Source organism: Micromesistius poutassou, assembly GCF_964030765.1.
Source record: "Micromesistius poutassou genome assembly, chromosome: 19".
NCBI lineage: Eukaryota > Metazoa > Chordata > Actinopteri > Gadiformes > Gadidae > Micromesistius > Micromesistius poutassou.
The window spans coordinates 10,779,078-10,799,077 of record NC_140289.1 but is presented as its reverse complement, the minus strand read 5'-3'; the positions used below and the strand labels follow the sequence as shown (position 1 = coordinate 10,799,077).

Below are 20,000 nucleotides of genomic sequence, written 5' to 3'. Positions count from 1 at the left end.
GAAACATTGTGTGTCATGGCTGGAGTAACCCCCCCCCCCCCCTCACACCCCCCCCCCCCCCCCCCCCGCTTCTTAACAGTTATTCCCTCATATTCTCTCCAGGAAATTCAGAACAGAAGTCATGTATTGTGATTATTATGCTCTGCTCCCACAGCTCCCAATTTCCACTCTCCCCTCTCCCCAGCCCCCCCACACATGTTCCTCTGCCTGTTGAGGCTCCATGATTTGGGATCAGTGTGTGTGAGGCCAGAATTTCCATTGGAATCTGAGAGTTACTTGAACTTTTCGACTGCAGCAGTTTCCCCTCTGCTTGAGTTGTGTTAGTCAAATGTGTGCTGCACAACAATGTTTGTTTTTTTTCCCCCGAAGAAGATCCGTTGCATGCAATTCTGCACATTTCACTCACTTTCCCCATGAGTATGCAACTGTTATCGTGTCATAACACTTCCAGGACATATGTCATCGTTTTGCATTCAGGCTTTTCCACAATGTGGGCATGTTCAGTCATATCGCATGGAATCGGCGTTGGCACAGATGAAGGCTAATGCGATCGCACTGCAGTCTAAACATGGCACGCATGTTGTGCGCCATGCAAACATGCTCCGCAGTTGTCTGGCGCTCACGTGGGCTTTGACATATCCAACATGAATAGTCATGTGGTAGCATGCAGCAGATGGTGTGACATAGTATGGCGGAGATTACTAATGCTGATGTCATTCGGTCGCCAACACACCGCCTTGGGAACAAATGCTGTATCAACTCATTCTTTTGAACAATTTCCATGTCTCCCCTCGCTTCTGCCTGTCTCGTAATCGCATGAGCAGAGTATAAGAACGACCACCGTCTGCACTTTTCCTCTGTGGAGCTTGGGAGCCCGCTGGGACCCCCCCCCCTCATAAACTCACACGGGAGGTCAGAAATGTGTTTAGTTTTTATTTTAGTTTCATGGGAAAATCTGATGAATGCTGAACTGACGCCAGAGACCAGGCGATAAGAAGACAGACCCCTTCATGTTTGCCCCTCTCATTCAGGAAGAGATAAGATAATCAGAGCAGATGCACACATTGCACACAGATAACAAACACATTTATGTCTTGCTTTACTTGAATGAATGAATGAATGAATGTATAATGTACTGTAGATCTGAAACCAGCGATTGTTTCAATTGCGGAATAGTCTGATGGTTATTTGGGCTACTTATTAGCGTAATCAGTGAGGCTAATCATTTAGTGTATGACATTGATCATCTTATTATGTCAACAAAGTGGAGAGCCAGGTGCTAAATTTGCATGCTTCGCCTGACGAACTGCCAAGAGAAACGGAAGCATTTGTACTGATCTGAATGAAAAGGACAAGCTGCCAAATAGCTATTGGTTTCTCATCTACAAGAAGCATGTGTTTGGTCTTGTTTTGTCTAAAAAAGACAACTCATTATGATCACAATTACATTTCTAATCGACTGACTATCGATCTTCTAAGCGATGACTCGAATGGCATCTTTTCAGCCACACTTTAATGTATAGCAGGCAGGTTTACATTCAATACATTCACTTAGCTGACGTTTGTCCACAGGGACTTACAATAAATGAATTCAACGATCAAGATATAACCAGAGTGCAAGAATCATTCAAGAATAATGAATCAAGGTTGATTGCTTGATTCGTGCAGGCAGCTGGTGGGTGATGCAGGAACACGTACTGACGCACAGGGTTTCCGTGGGGTGTTGTGTCTCTATTGGCAATCTGGTTGCGAGCCAACGTGTATTTTTGTGTCCCCGTGCAGCAGGTGAAGTCGTTGGTTGTCTCAGGTGTGACACCATGCATGGCCATTTAGGAAGGAATGTTTTTCTTTATTTTCTTTTAATGGCTTTTATTTAGACTGTTGTTTTTTCAAAAACCCTTCTCAGGTGTTTGTTTTGTTATAAAATGATGATACATTTCCGATCATTCGAAAAACCCACTTCACATCCTCCCTCCCTCTCCTCCCTCCCTCCTCTCCGCCCTCCACTCACCTGTACCCCAGAGTGCGGGTCAAGCCCGTCCTCTGCTAGCTGTGCTGGCATTGCAGACGCTCGCACTGACGGCGACAAACGCCGCATTTATCCCCTTGTTCTGATTTAGCGTGTCAGCTGCACGCACGCCAACGTGCCTCGTGACGTTGCTTCGCCGTTAGCTGCTTGCACTACATGGGTCCCTCCAACGAGTGTGGACTGGAGCCTGAGGCCAAGGGAGTTTTGGAGAGGAGGGGGGGGGGGGGGGGGGGGGTGCTGTGGTGAGGTACACTGGCACGGCCCACACGTATACTGTACATTCATACACACACTTGAGCCATTGTACATGAGCTTCCACTGATGTTACTGAGGTGAGACATGAGGGTGCTTGTGAAGGGTGTGTGTGTGTGTGTGTGTGTGTGTGTGTGTGTGTGTGTGTGTGTGTGTGTGTGTGTGTGTGTGTGTGTGTGTGTGTGTGTGTGTCACGAGGGCCCAGTGTGCACTGTTCACATTGCACTTTTTTTCATCGCTGACGATGGGCTGCCGGTCCGCTGTTAGTATTGGAGTTGATCTGATTGTAGATCCCGTTTAAGTTGTGGTAGCTGTTGTAGTTGTGGCTGTAGTTATTTGAATTCTTTGCGTGTCTGCGTGGTGTCTGAAAGCGCACAAGGTCACGGGGAGTTGAGACCCAGCCATACGACCAGCCGTCGCTGCTGCTGCTGAGGGGGCAGCCCGGGACTCGGGCGATGATATGAAGGCTACCAGCGCCGCGGCACAGCTTGAGAAATATCTCCGCACAGCTGCCGGGGCTTTCTGACGGGGTTTGGCCCGGTGTCAGCGGCGGGGAGAGCGTGCGGAAAGGAGAGGGCGTAGCGGGCCGACGGCTAACCTCAACACCCTTTGATGGGGGGACCAGTTATCTGCTTGCTCCTTGTTAAGAGTCAACAGAGGACAAGACGTCTCGGGTCAAACCACTGATATGAATTCCTCTCTCGCCACGTGTTCCACAGTGGAGGGAAAAATCTTTTTCCACCGATACTGAGCGAGGGAATGCAGAGATAAGGGACCAGGGCAGCCGGCCTGCTGGTGGTGAAAGTGTTGTCGCGTGGTACGTCATGATATGGAAAAAGAGAATGCATGGAAAAGGGGAAGGCTATTTTTTTCGCTGAGTTTCTTATCCGTGGTGACGCAACGGGGGCCGTGTCTGGCTCATAGGAGCAGAGCGACTGCTGATACAAGGGGAACGCCGAGCACTGGTCCGGAATGCCGGAATAGTTCTAGTGCTATTCTAGTAAAAATATTTCGGCCATTGACTCATCTTCTGTTTTTTTTTTTAAACATTCCTGTTCAGTCTTCTCACCAGTTCCCGGCCGCTCGAATAAATGACTGAACATGGACTTCTCAGAATATACTTAAATATACCCCGCCTCAATGCTTTTTATTTTTATTTTTAAACCAAAAATAACACACGACTGTGTGTGAGACTGAGGGCTGTGCCTTTGTGCCTTCGGGGAATAGGCGCGGGGGGGGGGGGGGGGGGGGGGGGAACCAAGCAAAAGCATAATTTGCATGAGTGGTGGAAGCGGAGCCATGCAGGTCTCCTCACTCTCAGACCAGCAGGTCTCAGGTCAGCTGAGGGGGAGTTCTGCTCTGGCTTCACCTCGCAGTGGAGGGGGCTCCTCTCATATGAAGGCACTGATTGGCTGGCTGGCTGGCTTACTGTGGCCCTTCCTATTGGCCGGTACACCCTCGTCATCCTACCTGGATTCTACCAGGCCCTATTTTAAACTACGCCGCTATGCTTCTCAACCCTCAGTCCAGAACGTGGGAGGATGGCAACGCGCCAGATGCAATAGTGCGGCATATCTCTTGTTAATCGAGAGACGAAAACCTGTTTCTACATTGTCCCTGATAAAGCAAACATCAACTCAAGGAATGTGTATAATGCGAAGCATCAATAACAAAAAAAAAAAGCAACAGGCACCCATGTTTTGCACAACACAGGTTTTGTCGTGCATCAAACCAAACTATTGAAGTGGCACACGATTCTGCGGCGTCACAGGGGTCAGGGGTCGTCGGCGTGTTGTTTGGATGAGGGCAAAGGGATCTCAGTACGTCATATGGACTATGGACTATGCTTCTGGCAGTAGCATTGCCTCCCCCCCCCCCCAAACCTAAATGACACACTAAAACACAACCTGATTGTTAAAGGGAACTCTGTTTAACCCAGAAACCTGGAGCCTGTTAATAGAAAGCAGGCGTGTTGGGGCAACTCCCTCGGCGCCTCAAAGTGTGTGTGTGTGTGTGTGTTTGTATGGTGTGTGTGTGTGTGTGTGTGTGTGTGTATACTCAGATTCGAATGAATTCAAACCCTGTTCCCAGTAACCCTGTTCCCCCCCTCCCCCCCTCCCCATTCCACCACGTTTGGTGCACCCAGCAGTGGCACAGCACTGTGTGAAATTCTGTGTGTGTATGTGGAGGTGGGGGGGGGGGGGGGCGGGGACCACCGTGTGTGTGTGTGTGTGTGTGTCTCTCTCTGTCCTCTTGAAGGGATGGGCCACCGTGTGGCTTTTTCCTGTGCCTGTCTAAAAATAACAGAAGCATGAGACTGGGCAAGGCATCGCGACCAATGAAAAGCCATTGTGTTTTTTACGCCTGGCCTCTGTCCCACGGGGTGGGTGGTGTGTTTGCCTGACTGCCATGCGCTTACAAAAATACGGTGGCTTCACTGCTTTTTATTTATCATTATTCCACGGTTTTTCCATCACGGGGGGACGCAGTCTGTTCCCTCACAACCTCACACTCTTGTTTCCCCTCTTTTTCATGTCCTTTTGTGGCGCGTGACTCCCGAGGAAACTGACGCCACCGGCGTGAGAAACATGTAGCCGGTAATTCCCCCCTCGGTGTGCAGGGAGATTCCTGGCATTCCTCCCTTGCCTCCTCAGCGGCCCGTAAAACGCCTGCATCAGGGCGGCTGGTCTGGAAGGGAGGCGTCGGGGACTTGTGCGGGGTGTGCTGCAGTCTGTGTCAGGCGCCGGCCGAGGCTGCGATGTGCGCTGTGACGTTGTGCGCGTGTGCGCGCACACACACACACACACACACACACACACACACACACACACACACACACACACACACACACACACACACACACACACACACACACACACACACACACACACACACACACACACACACACAGCAGCCTGTTCCTCATCGTCCTAGGCCTGGGCAATAAAACAATAAATGATCGTATCATGATAGACTTTTGCTCAGTATCACTATGTTCAATATATTGACTGACTATGTTCATATATCGATGAGAGACTGGATCACCGACTCTAGCAGCTGGGTTTGTTACACAAACACGGTTCCATACTTCTTTACAATATGTGAGTGTTTTTCATTGTCGCATCGACATTGGAGTATTTATCAATGAAGACCAGTGGGAGGTCATGTTTAGTGTTAAACAGAAGCGTTTACATCCAGCATGGTCATTCCTAGTGTTTTTAGGTCATTAAAATCATCAATAGTTACCGATATCGAACAATACGATCACGGTTATAATCGTGATACGTCTTTCAGCCACATCGCCCAGGCAGGCCTGACAACCCTCCTGGTCTTTGTGCGTGCTCTGCATCAGTTGCACGGAGATGGTGGAAACGAAAACCCAGGCCAAAACGCGGCGGGGGTCGACAACGCCACAGTGGAACGGCGTCTCAAGAGCCGCGCGGAGGCTCCGCAGCCATAGGGGCGTCGGGGCGTGAGAAAGGATTCCTTTCCCCCTCGCCCCCCCTCGCCCCCCCTTGCTGGAGACGCGTTTCCTGGAAGTGGAGCTGCGGACCTGAAGGGCTTTCCACTCGGAAGATCGGAGACATCTACACACACACACACGCACACACATGCACAGTCCTTCCACTGTTTACGTTCTGCAAAACCCCCTCCCTCCCTTCACATGCACACACACATGCACACACACGCCCACGCACCCGCCATGCTCCTTAGGAGCGTAGGCCGAACGCCAGGGGAAAATGTATACCGCAGCTCCTACGGGAAGAGTTTGAACGCTTCCCGGCTTCACTGGCCGTGTTTACACTGGTTTACACTCTCTGACCCTTCCCTTATGTCGGCAAATACATTGGTATCTTTGTCTTTCGACTCTCGTCTGATCATATAAGTATTGTGTGTGTGTGTGCGTGTGTGTGTGTTCCAGATGTCGTATACTGTGTGTGACGTGTGATGACGAAGAGATGAGAGATTTTTGTTGACGACTTATGGCTTTGGTTATGATATTTTTGTCTAGATGTTGTCTCTGTTTGTGTGTGTGTGTGTGTGTGTGTGTGTGTGTGTGCATGCTTGTGTGTTAGTTTAAGTGTGTGTGTGTGTGTGTGTGCGCTCGTGCGTGACTGATAGATAACCTGTACCTGGACTAATGACAAGTGGCTTCATTAAAACGTGTCCCTTTTGTATGGAGACATGTGCTGCGCTCTGTAATAGAAACGGAGAGGGAGGGGCAGATTGTCATGGCGTCACTGCACTGCTCTCTGTGGCTGACCCTCGGGCCCCCCCCCCCCCCCCCCCCTCGGCTCTGGCCCCATTGTTCCTCTGAATGGCCCGTCCCCTGGCAGGAGGATCGCACGTCACTAATGCAGAACCTAATGAGAACCATCCTTCAAGACTGACACTGACACTCAGACAGTGAGACCACCAGGGGGACCACACACAGCGTCACACAGCGTCACTGACTAATTATACACACACCACACACACCTCTTCCTCCCCGCCTCCTGCTACCCGTGGGCGGGGAAATCAATTAATACTGGGACTGGCAATCAGCTCCCAAACCAAACCAGGGCTCCAACAGAACCCTCCCCTGACGCGCTCTCTGTGTGAGTGTGTTTGAACACACGTCCACGCGGCTCGCGTGTGTCCCGTGCGCTACAGTCAGGGAAGCCAACTGAGTAAACAAAACCAGAATGAAAAAGGGAATTAGTGTGCGCTCGCTTCCTGCTCAGCGCTCTCAGCCTGCTTCCTGTTCCCTCCGCAGTAGCGGCTGCTGGATCTCTGCAGCGTCCGCGTGGAGGGGGGGCGCTGTGGGGGGGGGGGGGGGGGGGGGCTCTGACTGACTGGTGCTCTGACCGCCTGATTACCCCTCTGTTTCTATATTCCTCTCTGTGTCTCTAGGTGCATTACCCCTCTGTTTCTATATTCCTCTGTGTGTCTCTAGGTGCATTACCCCTCTGTTTCTATATTCCTCTCTTGTGTCTCTAGGTGCATTACCCCTCTGTTTCTATATTCCTCTCTTGTGTCTCTAGGTGCATTACCCCTCTATTTCTATATTCCTCTGTGTGTCTCTAGGTGCATTACCCCTCTGTTTCTATATTCCTCTGTGTGTCTCTAGGTGCATTACCCCTCTGTTTCTATATTCCTCTGTGTGTCTCTAGTTGCATTACCCCTCTGTTTCTATATTCCTCTGTGTCTCTAGGTGCATTACCCCTCTGTTTCTATATTCCTCTCTGTGTGTCTCTAGGTGCATTACCCCTCTGTTTCTATATTCCTCTCTGTGTCTCTAGGTGCATTACCGCTCTGTTTCTATATTCCTCTGTGTGCCTCTAGGTGCATTACCCTTCTGTTTCTATATTCCTCTGTGTGTCTCTAGGTGCATTACCCCTCTGTTTCTATATTCCTCTGTGTGTCTCTAGGTGCATTACCCTTCTGTTTCTATATTCCTCTCTGTGTCTCTAGTTGCATTACCCCTCTGTTTCTGTATTCCTCTGTGTCTCTAGGTGCATTACCCCTCTGTTTCTGTATTCCTCTGTGTGTCTCTAGGTGCATTACCCCTCTGTTTCTATATTCCTCTCTGTGTCTCTAGGTGCATTACCGCCCTGTTTCTATATTCCTCTGTGTGTCTCTAGGTGCATTACCCCTCTGTTTCTATATTCCTCTGTGTCTCGAGGTGCATTACCGCTCTGTTTCTCTATTCCTCTGTGTCTCGAGGTGCATTACCCCTCTGTTTCTATATTCCTCTCTGTCTCTAGGTGCATTACCCCTCTGTTTCTATATTCCTCTGTGTCTCGAGGTGCATTACCCCTCTGTTTCTATATTCCTCTCTGTCTCTAGGTGCATTACCGCCCTGTTTCTATATTCCTCTGTGTGTCTCTAGGTGCATTACCCCTCTGTTTCTGTATTCCTCTGTGTCTCGAGGTGCATTACCGCTCTGTTTCTATATTCCTCTCTGTGTCTCTAGGTGCATTACCCCTCTGTTTCTATATTCCTCTGTGTGTCTCTAGGTGCATTACCGCTCTGTTTCTATATTCCTCTCTGCCACGTTGATGTGTCTTCAAATGGTGCGCTGATGTTTCCTGGAGAGGAAACAGAAGGCCTATTAAGGGGTTACATATTTGATGTTATTCATTTACGTCTAATGCGCTATTGCTCAATAAAACGAATAATGGACCTTGGACCATTCACAAAGTGATTTAGCAAAAGACATTTAGCGGTTTGGTGTGACTTTCTATGAACAGGTTGAGCAGAGAAGCCTGTTCTGGAGGCTTTTGGAGGTTTTACACGTGGAGGTTGAACGCAACACGAGAATAACCACAAGTAAAATGTTGTGAATCATGTCTTTCCAAAAATGGTTGGAATGCAAGGAGACGCCCGATTGATTCATTATTGACAGACACCTTTAAGACTGACAACAGAAGTGGTCGATTGCAATTCAAATAGTCCCCTTCAACGCGCGGCGCATTACAGTGCCGAGCGTTTAAGGCGACCTGCCGTGCCAAACCGCCTAGTAAGGAGCTGAATCATCACGCTGGCCCTCACCACTTCCTATCGGAATTTGCATTAGCAGCTCAACACGGTGCTCCTGGGGCCTCCCCAGCCCTCCCGCCCGCGTGGGGGCTGACCCTGGTTTGAGGGCATAAGGAGCTCCAGCTTTTGTGCACAAGAACTTGGCTGCAGCTTTCTCTGTCTCTGTCTTTGTCCTCTCTCTCTCTCTCTCTCTCTCTCTCTCTCTCGCTCTCCTGGCACCATTGGATCAGACCCCACTGAGATGGTGCATGTGTTTGGCTGGAGGTGATTGTCTGATCTGATTGTGTGATTGCCGCGGTGCTCTGCCTCTTGTGCCTCTCACCCACCCGCTGGCTCTGAGGCGGGAGGCTCCAGGCAGGTGTTTGGAACCACACAGAGCGGGGGGGGAGTGGTGGGGTGGTTGTTGTCTGTGAGCCGTTCAGAACCGCCCGACGTAGGCTCATCTGACGTCGATTGATCGGTCGATCACGTCTGCACCGTCTCGTCCGTCTGTCTCGTTACCTGCAGTCTGAACTTTCACCCTTCCAAGTGAGCAGAGTTTACTCTCGGCACAACTTGGCTTGCGGCGCGTCTCTAGCGAAATATCGCGCGTGCAAAATGCGTGAATGAGCGGTGCCCGGAAAATGATTTTGATGCTTGTAAACATTGGAATCATTAAGTATTTTAGATACTTTGGTTAGAAAGATGACAATTATGTGGGTTTTAGACGCAGCATTCAATAACACTTAGACAATAACACTTAGTGGCCTTCAGGATGTTGAACTCCAATTTCCAGTTCCTGAAGATATGAATCACTCTCATTTCAGGCGTCTTGCGACTGCATGTCTGCCTTTAGTTCCCCAGTGGTGCTGGTAGATCAAAGGGACATTGCATAGCTCTTTCAGGAACTACGTCCTTCTCCCTATGTGCACTCACTGCTGCGTTTCAAAGAGGTCACAGGAGCTCTTCAAAGCCTCGCCTGCGTTGATCAACAGCTAGCCTCAAGGCTACTGCTTGCAAACTAAGTGGGTAGCATTCCTGAGCTCATCCCTGTTATAGAATGTGTGGGCTTTCCCGCACCTCATTAAACAGGTCATCTCTTTGGCGTAGCTCAAGCATGGGATGACCCGTGTTTGGCCTCTGTGAACGTCTTTTAACGAGGCTGATGCACGTCATCATTGCATTGGTCCTATTCTCAATCTCAGCGAGACTTCTACCATACTAACCACATCCTTAAAGGAACGTGCCGATGGTCTCATATGGGGCCCAATAAGTGCGCATTCAGTACGCCTGTGTGGACTCATTCAGACCGAATAACACACATAATACATTTTGTGAAGTGTATACTTTATTGGGGGGCATGTGTCAGTGCCACCACCGCCCCCCCACCCCCCCCACACACACTGTGAGTCTGTCCTGCTACCACCAGCGCCGCCTCTAACCCCGGCCCTCTCTTGTCTTCCCCGTGCGGTCCTCCCGTCGGAGCAGACATCGCCGTGGTGGAGATGACGGACGCCTTCCGCCAGCCCTCGCTCTTCTACCACCTGGGCGTGAGGGAGAGCTTCAGCATGGCCAACAACATCATCCTCTACTGCGACTCCAACTCGGACTCGCTGCAGTCCCTGCAGGTGAGTCCCCCCCGCCATCACCGTCACCGGACCATCGGTGACGAAGGAGACATTAGCTGTGTTCGAAGTCGTTCCCTATCACGGATGTAGTGCACTATATAGGGTGCTCGCCATTTTGTAGTGCCGTTCGAATTCTCAGTGGTTAATTTCGTTCACTGTATAGTGGACTATAAAATACCCAACGTTTGAGTGAACATACGATGTTCCCTACATGTTTCTCCCGTGTACCGCAATGCAACGCGGGCGCATTTACTCACGCAAATGACGTTCAGAAATGTTCAGCGTAGTGTCCGAATTCTCGTTTGTTCATTCCCTGTATCATAACACTATATCATAAACACTATAGAGGGAACAGTGAGTGAGGGAATAGGGAAGGATTTCGAACACAGCTAATGTGCTGCTATCCATTTGGCCTTTTGTGCTGGTACACCGACCTGCTCAACGAGAACGGCCTGGCTCTACCCACCTTAAAAGTGTTCCAGTAGTCTCTTGTGTGCGGCGAGTGGGAGAATAACGGACGCCTGGAGGTGGCAGCAGTAGTAGCACGCTAGTCATTGTTGTTAGCAACATTCGGCTCTTTAGCAAACCAGCTCGAAAACAAATCTTTACATTGTATTGCACGCACAGCAAGACCGTGCATGCATTTTTGACCAGATTAAAGCAGCAATGTAATCAAGTGTGTAAGAGCAGTGTACGTCGACATTAAAGACACCAACGTGGGACAAAGAGAAAGAAAATACATCTCAACTTTATTAACTACGGGCGCAGCCATCTTCGTTCGTCGAGCGTGACGGGGATCTTTCGCGAGTCTGTGTACTCATCAGAAGCCCCAGTGGGAGCTTCATATCCCCAAAGAAAAGGAGGCGTGCATCAATGCCGCAAGAAAGCTGGGAGATCCGACTGGGATGGTGGGCGTGCCATACAAATGGATAGCACCATTAGTGCAAGATAGCGGAGAAATACGTTTGAATTTAATAAAAATGACTATTGATGTAAAATGACTAATCACAGAATGATTATGTTATTGGTGTGTGGTTCTCAGCTGCTAAATGTTGTTAAGTTTGTAAGCTTGAGCAATACTCTTTGTGGAGGATATCAATACGTTCTCCTTTTTGCTTTTATGTAGATACAGCATCTGGTCCCCAGCTCTTTAGTAATGGCTCTGGGCCGCTCTGCGTATCGCTGTGTGGGCTAGTGCTGTACTCATGCAGCCAGAGAGCTGTTGGCGGGTTGAGGAGGACAGCGATTTGCAGTCTATATCTAGGGTTGGATTGACAGAGCTGTGAATTGTCAGGTAAATGCATCGGGGATTGGATCGGCAGAATGGTTTTAATGAAAGCTATTTCCAGTGGGCGAAATGATTGATTTGAGTGTTTTCATTTATTTATTTATTTATGTAGAAGGTAATTGAGATGAAAAGGTTACACAGTGCAAAAGAAAAAAAAAAAAATCGATTATGAAAAGCAAAGAGAAAAAGTGTTTTCTATTTCCTCTCACAAATGGTCCACTAGTTATTTTCACCCTGGCCGTGTTAAATAAGGTTTGAATTCAGCCTTTCTTCCTTGTGATCGGGCCCGGACCTCGGGCTCTGCCGGCGAGAGCGCTATGAGGCACGAGCGTTTAGTCCATTCACTGAGCCAAGAGAAACCTGGTGGGGCTGACCACCAGTAGCAGGCCGACACCGGGACAGGCCGGGGGAATGTCTGGGGTGGCTGCCACACACTGTCCCGCAAACCCCTGGGGAACACAGTCTTTAGGAAGCACAGACCCTGTGTGTAATGGTTACACCCCTCTACCAGGCCTAACTATGAAACTAAAGACCTGACTATGAACTGAAGACCAAAACTTTCAATTCAAAATCCCCTTTTTTGCTCCCAACTGTTGCCTACCTGACACCCGGTCCTTCTAGTCGCCCGACCGTGTCCTAAAGCTTGTGTTGGTAATCGTGGCGAGCCACAGGAATTCCGTCCGGACGCTAGCACAAACACACATTCCTGACTCATCCGCAGGCTGTTTACCGTCGCTTGGGATGCGGCATTCCCTGGGAAGAAACAAGACACACTCAACACACACACGTACTGAATGTTTGCCTGTGTATGGAATGCCTGTTGCGTTCTTTTGGGATTTGAGAATGATGTTATTATATTTGATAATCCTTAATTATTTGATGAGATAAGATAATCCTTTATTAGTCCCACAGTGGGGGGGATTAGCGGTGTTACAGCAGCAAAGAGAAAAGGTATTTGAAAAGGTCACTAAATAAAATACTTCCTCTCCTCTCTCGTTTCCTCTAGGAAATCATTTGCCAGAAGAACACAGTAAGTAGCTCCTGTGCACATGTGTGTGACCTTGTCTTATCTGCATGCCCTGTGTGTAGACGCACATCTACACAGGCTAGCAACCTCTAAAGACTATTGACTTCACACCCAGCGGCGGTGTGTCTTTTAATTCATCGTTATGTCTTCAGACCTGAAAATAAGTCTCAGCCTTCAAGCTGCAATCATCAATTTTGTCTTTTGATTACATTGCGCATGATTGAGCCTCTCGGTTCTCATGACTACTGGCCATCGCTATGGACCCGAATGAACCGCGAGACTCAAACCAAAGCGCAATCTAATCAATCCCAGGGACAACAGATGTAAATTAGCCTTGTGGCTGTAATCTGTGTTATATATTGTGCATTGTGCAAACGTGGGGCTGGGCAACAATGGCTGATATCAGCGTTAATATTCAGTGTTTGAGTTTTCAACTTGAGTCGAAAGACCAAAGCAGATAGTTTGAAGGGCAGGCTACACACGCACGCACACGCACACACACACACACACGCGCGCACACGCACGCACACACACAAACAAATAGCAGACGTACGTACATCGCTGACGCACAGACGACGAAACAAACACACCCCGCTGCACTGAGTGGACCAGGACCAGCGTTTTACGGGCCGGAGGAAACAGAGAGGCAAGACAATGGGGACGCAACACGCAGGCAAGGCCAAGCGATCGCGTCGCGTTGTTTGATTTGGCGGTTAGACAAGTGAACGCTGGCAGTGTTTGGTGTTGGCCTCCTGCAAACAGCCCCAGTCTAGCAGCAAACGGGCAGAAGATGCAAAGCAATCGCGACCCGGGCAAACCGGTTTGGCGCGTCTCCACGCGGGCTACGGCGGGGCGGCGACCTGTTGATGTCTGGCCCTGGCAGCGCTAGGAAACGTGGCCCCGTCGCCCTGGGAGAGGGAGAGAGAGAGAGAGAGAGGGAGCCGCCCGCAACACTTTCATCCTCGTCTGTCGCTCTCGCTCTCGCTTTCGCTCTCGCTCTCTCTCTCTCTCTCTCGCTCTCGCTCTGTCTCCGCTCTCTCTCGCTGTCTCTCTTTTTCTGTCTCTCTTTCTCACTCGCTGTCTCTCTCTCTCTCACTCGCTGTCTCTCTCTCTCTCTATTGCTCCCCACCTCAACTCCAACCCACTCTCTTCTCTCCCCCCTCTCTCTCTCCTCTGGTTCTCTCTCTCTCTCCTCTGGTTCTCTCTCTCCTCTGGTTCTCTCTCCTCTGGTTCTCTCTCCTCTGGTTCTCTCTCTCCTCTGGTTCTCTCTCCTCTGGTTCTCTCTCTCTCTGGTTCTCTCTCCTCTGGTTCTCTCTCTCCTCTGGTTCTCTCTCCTCTGGTTCTCTCTCTCCTCTGGTTCTCTCTCTCCTCTGGTTCTCTCTCTCCTCTGGTTCTCTCTCTCCTCTGGTTCTCTCTCTCTCCTCATCTGGTGCTCTCTCTCCCCTTGTATTTCTCTTATTGTATTAGTGTGTGTGCGGGCCCCCCCCCCCCCTCTCATTGTGTGAGTGCACTTAGGTGTCCTTTGTTCCGGGTGCGGTGCCCGGGTCCTCTGGGGAGCCGTGCCACGCAGCAGTGTTTGCCGAGCCGTGTGACGGCAGGTGTAATGGGGCTGTGGTCGACTGGTAATTTGGGTCTACTTCCTCCGTGAGCTAATGGCTTCTGGGGAGGGCGTAAAAAAAATAAAAAGGGCTAATTATCAAGTGTGTGTGTGTGTGTGTGTGTGTGTGTGTTCCCTCTGTCATGTTATCCGACTGTTGCATAGCTGCCAACCCGCAGCTATGTTGGCAGCTTACCGCACGCACACACACACACACACACACACACACACACACACACACACACACACACACACACACACACACACACACAGCCAACGATTTAGACACACACACACACACACACACAGACACACAGCCAACGATTTAGACACACACACATTTTCACTTTCCGTCTGACTCAGACACTCTGCCATGTGCCGCTCTCTCCTCGTCTCTCAGGGGCTTTGAGAGGAGAAGGATGAGGAGCGGTCTTATTTCCGATGCGCTGAGTGCACCAGCTCCCCCCCCCCCCCCCCCACCCCACCCTGCCCCCCCCCCCCCCCCCCCCCCCCCCCGGATGCGAGCGCCGCGCCATATGCATTGTTCTGTGACAAACTGAATCTTAATGCAAAAGCACTCATCCCCTTCTGACAACTTCTGTCCTACAGGGAGAGCCCCTTACTGTAGAGAATACGTACTCAGTCAGGTGTGTGTGCGCGTGTGTGTGACATGGCGCTGCATCGTGTCAGAGTACCCGCTCCCTGTGTCGATACAAAGGGTTCATTCTTAACGAACCACACTGGTTGATATTGTCCTGGGACACTAATCACAACATGTTTATGAATATTATATTCTATATCCATATCTGCCATTCTGCTAAATGCCACTCAGTTCGACATGCTTCTTATTAAACATCTTCTCCGTGCTCCATATGTATATTTCTAATCCTGAATGGGAGCGTCTGTAACGTGACCCAGTTTGCCTTAAGGGATCCACAAAGTATCTCCGCTCCTAGAGGCTGACGGCGTGCAGCCCCCCCCCCCCCGCGGCGTCCTGGGACGTTCTCTTCTCTCGTTTCTTTGGAATTTGATTCAGCGGAAGACGCGATTGCATGAAGACTCTCACTTCCTCTTTCTGCCGCTTCCAGTCAGAGCCGAGGCTGTGGCTTCCTGGGTGGCAGGTGCTGTGGGTGGGGGGTGCTGTGGGTGGGGGTGCTGTGGGTGGGGGTGGGGGGGAACAGCTCTTTGAACGGCTCCAGCTGTGTGACTGGAGGTGCTCCGTCGGGGGGGGGGCGTAGGGCGGAGCCTCCACTCCCAGTATAGTCTTTATAGCATCGGTGGGGGGGGGGGTGGTGTTGGTCTTTGTCGAAGGAGATCTCACCGGTGATTGGTCGGTTGTTTTGTGTCTCCGTGCGCGTGCAGGCGCTGCAGGCCGTGTCTCGCTCTGTACTTTTATTCATGCGCCGCTTCGTTCGCTGGGTTAGTTTTCTTCAACCTTTTTGTGTAGGCAGGTTAGTTTCATTGAGATAAACATCGCGTTACAAAGAGAGCGCGCTTCTCTGGAAAAAATGGGCAGTACAACGAACAAAACAAGAACAAGACACCACAGGAACAGGACATTCGTCTGAAATGACGCCGGTATATACCCTCATCGGAACGAATTCATAATAGAACGCGTGTCATTTATACTCGTTTCCACAACAAGCGTTTGAACACCAAGTCCAGTGAGACATTGGTTGGTTCCAATTTTGGCCGCGACATAAAGAAGCACCCTCTCCGTGGGGTGTGAAGGCTGCCGAGCGACTCCTTGCTTTGAAGTCATCCGGTGACGCAAACTCCTGTCAGTGTCCGAGTCTCCGTGGAGCCGCGTTCCGGCCTCTCCACCTCGACCGCCTCACGGACCCCGTCTGGCTCTAACCCGTTAGAACCCAGCGAGACGGTGGACCGTGGAGAGACGCACGTTATGAAGATATGAGGACATTTCTACAGGAACCGCGGAAAAGCGGTTTGAGGTCAACGAGGTCATACACATCCCACACGATGTGTACGAATCGTATCTCTCCCCTGTGTGTAATTATCCCCGGCAGTCGGACGCGGCCCAACCGTTTTGCTCTTTACAGACCCTATATGATTCTCTTAATCATTCCAGTTGTATTCAGCGTTGACATTAAAGTCTATTTTCCTATGTTGGTAGTTCATAGGATAAGTCGCTGGCGTTCAGACCATAAGGGAGCCACTGTGCATGCGTGCTTCTGTGCATGCCTGCTCGTGTGCACACACACCCTTTTTCCCCAGTGCAGAAAGCAGGAGCCAGGCTGTCCAGAGGCCAATAATGTGCTTCATTGAGCTGTCCATTTTTTTTTAAAATATAAATGGCAAAACCGTCTCGCAGGCGTCTTCAGGAACATGTTTGTCTAGACTGGAGGCTTCGGAGGTCAGACCAGCCTGGTAAAGAACACGGTCCTTGAAGGAAGACGCAGAACGTACTGTACATACGGACCGGAGACGAGAGAGTTCTAGGAATGTTCCGGCCACCCTTGACGCTACACTAACTTTTGATCGCGATAGAAAAGCTTCTGCCGTGCGATCTTCCAATTAGTGGAGTTAGTTCGTATTGCCCTCTGTTGTGTTTAGTTTCTCCTCATCTTCTTCTACTTCTTCTCTTTCTTCTTTCGTTTAAACCAAGTTGTGTTCGAATTGTTTGCCTACAATTCGATTGCATATTGTTACCCGGACCGGAATGTGCTAATAAAAATGTGTACAAATACACATTTTTTTAAGCTTTTTTTTGCAACGCCACCATTGAATCGACAGCAGGCCTAGTGCCGGTGACTGAGGGACAGGAAGAGAGACCTTATAGGACGTAGCACAGTATCCCCCGTGGTCCTTCGGTGTGTGATCGGGGAGGCCCCCCTCGTCGTGAACACGTCAGCGTCTGACGCTGCTGATAGGAAACACGGCAGACACCACCCCCCCCCCCCCCCCCCTCTGCCAGGTGGACTTCCTCCTACGGAACAATGTAGAGTCTAAACTGCAGCCCGCCCCGCCTCACGCAACAAAGAGGGAAAACAATGATTAACCACTAGCAGAAACCAGCACGTCTGAGGTAGGGCGAACTCCGACAGCCACGCCCCTTTGTGCTGATTATTTTTAGAGGCTGCTGTCAAATTAGCGTTAAACGTGCGAGTGAGAGTTGTGAGAGTTGAAATGAAAAAAAAAAAGCAGAACAGAGCAATATTTTCTACATCAATGACCCAAACAAGTCTCCTCCTCCTGCCCCCCCCCCCCCCTCCCTCCCTCCCTGTGTCTCTCTGATATTGAGTTGTGTTGCATTCGCACTCCCGGGATTGACATCACGGATGGATTCCCTTAACCAATCAGGCAGGAGCTGCCCTGATTGGTCAGACATGACCTCAGAGCGGGCTCAGTCCAAACGGGGGCCAAACAAAGGAAGGTGCAGTCGCCTCGCAGCGGACGGCCGTGCCGTTTCTATCAAGTTACAATCAGACAATACTGTGGCACAAAGGAGGAGCACGGTGCCGCCTACGTCAACTGTGGAACGGGGAGAAAGGGCTTTGACATTTTCTGATCCTGCAGCCTATTGTGTTATGAGTAGCCTAGTGGAAATGTTAACGTGACAACGGTTCAAATGGGTTTGCCAATGTGTGCTACCTACTGTATAGGCAGTAAAACAGCAAAGTGCAGAACAGCGGTTACGTTCAATTTTTTTTTCAACATTATGAAAAAACGAATAATTTTGCACTACATGGACGAAAAATACAGTAAACACAAACCAAAGTATAATAACAGGTTGTTTTCAACAACAACCTACCCGCCATCGCCTTTTTTTCCCCCCCCTCAAAAACAGTGCTTGAGCCAAGATAATTAGCCACCAGATAAAACACACCGGTTATTTGTGAATCATAGCTCATAATAACCTCGCCAGGACCTCGTAAATACTGAGAATTTTCCTTTGTGTGTGTCGGGGCGGAATACCTCCTAAACCTTCCTTCCAACAGCTTTCAAATATATCAACCCCAGGTTATAAAAAAGTGTGTGTTTTCACATCGTCATTCAGACTCAGTTTTATGCTCCACGCTGCATTCTGCCGAGTGCACGCAACCAACCCGACCCCCACCACAGCGCTGGCGCCCAACCTGCCCGTTTCGCCCCCCCCCTTGCAGACGTGCTCGGCCAACTACACGTTCATCCCCTACATGGTGACGCCGCACAGCAAGGTGTACTGCTGCGACAGCAGCCTGATGAAGGGGCTGACGGAGCTGATGCAGCCCAGCTTCGAGGTGCTGCTGGGGCCCATCTGCATGCCCCTGCTGGACCGCTTCGTCCAGCTGCTCAAGGTGCCCAAGGCCAACTCCCAGTGAGTAGACGCGCGCACATGCACGCACGCACACATGCACGCACGCACACATGCACACACACACACACATGCACATGCACGCACACACACACACACACACATGCGCGCGCACGCACATGCACATGCACGCACACACACACACACACACACACACACACACACACACACACACACACACAATATTGGTGGTCAATTTGCTATCATTATGTAGTTGTGCTATTTTAAAGCCTTTAGCCACACACACACACACACACACACACACACACACACACACACACACACACACACACACACACACACACACACACACAGTGGCCAATCTGCCATCATTATTTAGCTGATGCACACGTTTAGTCACTGAACACATGACATCGAATGACTGATGTGCTACTTCTGAGGAAGCCTCAATCGCTCAAAGGTATTATTTATAGAGCGCTTCTCTGGAAAAATGGGCAGTACAACGGGCAGAACAAGACACCACAGGAACAGGCCATTCATTTGAAATGACGGTATATACCCTCATCGGAATGAACAATTCACAATAGAACGTTTGTCGTTTGTACTCTCGCAGAGCGTTTCGACAACAAGTCGAACGTGACATGTCGTTAAGGCTCGGGGGTGCGTCGTCAAAGGAGGACGGTCTGCACGGGGCATAAATGCTGCTGTCAGGGTGCCAATTTTTGCTCTGGCAGTGTTGAGCGCATCCCGCACAACAGGCTGTCGTTTTCCTCTGTTCTTCGTGGACACCGGAGCGCCCGCCAAAGGCGCGGTCGGTGCTCACGCGGAACGTACGTACGTCACCGTTTCTCCGGGCGCCGGGCCCTGCGCTCGGGTCTCACTTCATCCCTATGCACAGGAAGCGGTGTGTGCCTGCGTGTTTGACCCACGACGCATCACGCGTTGCGGGTCCAATGATGGTAGAGCCAATCCGATTGTGATTAGAAAAGAATCAACAAAGGGATCTTGTGCTTGCTTGTGCGCTCACAGGCCAACATTACCGTGCACGGGGCGTCTGGCGTTCAAGCACCTAATGCGTACTTAGTGACCGGCACTCGGATAAGCTTTGTTGTTACTGCCGCTGGTTTTATGAGCTCTGGGTGATCTTCAGCACAGCTCGGCTCTCACACGCTCTTTGAGGGTGTATCATTAACCAGACACGGATGTGGTTCTGCGCGGCCGCATGGATCCCTTTGGTGTTCCTCCGTGGGAGCCGCCGAGGACGGACACGCATCTTATCTTAATAAAAAGTGGCCAGCTGACATATTAACGTCGGGATTGGTCACAGATTTGCTGATTTGCAGCTCCAGTCGCCGGTTTACACAATCCCCCCCGCCCCCCCCCCTCCGATAAATGATTCAAC

The 20,000-nt window shown here is 50.4% G+C and overlaps 1 protein-coding gene across 1 annotated transcript in view; it reads left to right on the top strand.

Annotated features, from left to right (window-relative positions):
- The window catches only part of LOC311364309 (mitogen-activated protein kinase kinase kinase 5-like), a gene marked incomplete at its 3' end in the record, with an annotated part of 28,218 nt that overhangs the window by 1,352 nt on the left and 6,866 nt on the right, over positions 1–20,000 (top strand). The window contains exons 2-4 of the mRNA XM_084484295.1: positions 10,271–10,410; positions 12,705–12,728; positions 18,447–18,640. Of these exons, the coding sequence (XP_084340421.1) occupies positions 10,271–10,410; positions 12,705–12,728; positions 18,447–18,640 (358 nt within the window). The remainder of the gene's footprint in view (positions 1–10,270; positions 10,411–12,704; positions 12,729–18,446; positions 18,641–20,000) is intronic.